The sequence below is a fragment of the Electrophorus electricus genome, chromosome 7 (assembly GCF_013358815.1).
Source record: "Electrophorus electricus isolate fEleEle1 chromosome 7, fEleEle1.pri, whole genome shotgun sequence".
Lineage (NCBI taxonomy): Eukaryota > Metazoa > Chordata > Actinopteri > Gymnotiformes > Gymnotidae > Electrophorus > Electrophorus electricus.
Genome location: NC_049541.1, coordinates 26,740,201 through 26,742,700, shown reverse-complemented (window position 1 = coordinate 26,742,700; position 2,500 = coordinate 26,740,201). Strand labels below are relative to the sequence as shown.

Here is a 2,500-nt window from a genome sequence, read left to right as displayed (position 1 = left end):
CCCTGGACTGTATTTCATTGGTCAATAGACAGTAAGTAGACATGAAATACAGCATCGCTTGTGTTACAGTTACACAATATATTACCCTGTAATTAACAGTGTAGTTACACTATAACAGTGGCGGTGCATTACAAACTGTTACCATGTTTTTATTTTGTTACATTTTAATTGTGTACCTTCAATGAAACCCTCAGTGGTGGGTCAGTGCTGTTTCTGTCGATATTTATTTGCATAATGTCGTCTAAAGCTGAAGTTTTAGACTGCATTGATCATACAATTTATTTTTGAGAGCACAATCATAAGTATATCACTTCTACCCTCACTGCAGCGTGACTCTAAGCAGAAAATCAAATAAGTAATGGGTTTGCTGGAACACTAACCTTAGACACGGCGATGGTGTCGTGGCAAGACTTGCTAACTTAGCTAATCGCTAGGAGGTTTCATTAATTCACGGTAATTAATGAAAATCGATGTATCCAGCCAGTCCAGAGTGTCACGTGTGTTACTGCAAAGCGTCATACCTCACTCCAGCCCACCACACACAAAGAGGCGGGATCAAGGACAGGGGGCGGGACTAGACTGGACGCACGAGAGGGGTACGGAAAGGGCAGAGCGCCCCCGCGGCAGGCGTGGCGCGCCCCACGCGTCTCGCACTCACCCTCCGCGCTTTGCTCTGGTACTTCACGGCCTTCTTGGTGTCCGACACAGCCCGCTCCACGTAATCAACCGCGTGCTCCACGTTGTATTCTATACGGTCAATCATCTCCCCCTGACGGGCATGCACGCGAGCACGAGAGGACACAGGAGCAGGTGGAAGAAGAGAGAGAGAGAGAGAGAGAGAGAGAAAAGTGATTTTTAGAGGGAAGCAGTGGACAGATGTTTACTCACCACCTTGCTTGTTTTTTTAACTTTAACAGCTGCTTTGGTCTGGTCCTTGGCCTTCTCCACATATTCTTGCGCATGCCGCACATTTGATTCTATGTTGTTCATGAGCCCCCCCTACAGCAAGAGAAGGGAAATGCAACTTTTTTACCTGCTGACATGGAAAACGTGGTCATTTGTTATTTTTGAAGCTCAACTACTTCAAACGAGGTACGCGCATGTAAAAGTGAGGATTAGCACGCGAATTACCTCTAGAGGTTAGAACAAACACCAGATCACAGGACAGGCCTACGTAACAGAGAGGAGGAGAAGGGGAGAGAGAGAGAGAGAGAGAGAGAGAGAGCAAGCAACGCGCAGGCCCTCAGGCGCACTGGCCTCAGAGCCGGTGCTCAGGGAATTAAAGATTCTGGTTAGTCTGATTAATTATTAAATCAAATCAATTTGTGTTAATAGAGTCTTGCACTTCTTGACACTGTTCACCATTACACTGACGGAGTAATTCACAGGTGGAATTCATAATGTGGCATTCTTGACGCCACTTGAAAGTATTACACTGCATTAATTCAGATATAAAATCTCCTTTGACGCACGAAGCCCCCTCCTACACATCAGACATGTTGCTTACATGTACAGTACAAAAACACTAAATGCTTATATGATCCAATTCCTAACCTGCAGGAAGAATCTTACAGAATTATGTGGGAAAATATAACTGGGACAATCACATATTACCCTTTTAAAAGTTTTTTTTGGAGAAAGCATTTCGCAAGTGTGTGTGTGTGTATGTGTTTCTGTGTGTTGCCATGGCAATGGGGTAGCAGCATGACTAAATCCCTCTACTAGCAAGAGGCCACTTGTCCATGGAAACAGTGGCCGAGGCCACGGAGGGGCAGAAGTGAGAATAGGCTCACCTGGCTCTCCACCAGCATGGCCATGTCCATGAACATGTCGTGCAGCTCACGGATGCTGTTCTCTAGCTTGATGATCTCGGTGTGCCGCGTTTCGATCTCGTTCATAGCCTGCTGGGTGATGTTAGAGTCCATGATGATCTACACACACACACACACACACACACACACACACACACACACACACACACACACACACACACACACACACAGAGCAGGCCTATTTAGTTTGTGGCCCTCCTGCAGAGAGCCCTCTAGCTGAGATCAAAACGACGTTCGGACGCTCTGGAGATCTGAGCCTGCAGGAGTGATGGAGGCAACGGCTGGAAGGTGAAGAATGTGAAGGTATTTCTCTTCTCGCGAACACGAGCGTGCACACACACACTCACACACACACACACACACACACTCCACACACACACACACACACACACTCACCACACCACCACACACACACACACACCACACACACTCACACACCACACACACAAACCCTCCCACACACACCCACACACACACACACACACACCACACACACACAACACACACACACACACACACCACACACACACACTCACACACCACACACAACACACACACCGCACACATACAGCACACACACCACAACCACACACACACACACCACAACCCACACACCACAAACACACACCACACACACTCACACACTCACACACACCACCACAAAACAC

General features: G+C 47.4%; 1 protein-coding gene across 1 annotated transcript in view; it reads right to left on the bottom strand.

The window, feature by feature from the left end:
* LOC118241637 (syntaxin-1A-like) overlaps positions 1-1,926 on the bottom strand; it is a 5,298-nt gene extending 3,372 nt beyond the window's left edge. The window contains exons 1-2 of the mRNA XM_035527736.1: positions 1,794-1,926; positions 659-769 (exon numbers count right to left, since the gene is read on the bottom strand). Coding sequence (XP_035383629.1) covers positions 659-769; positions 1,794-1,925 — 243 coding nt within the window. The 5' untranslated portion in view covers position 1,926. The remainder of the gene's footprint in view (positions 1-658; positions 770-1,793) is intronic.
* Between the last annotated feature and the right edge of the window lie 574 nt (positions 1,927-2,500).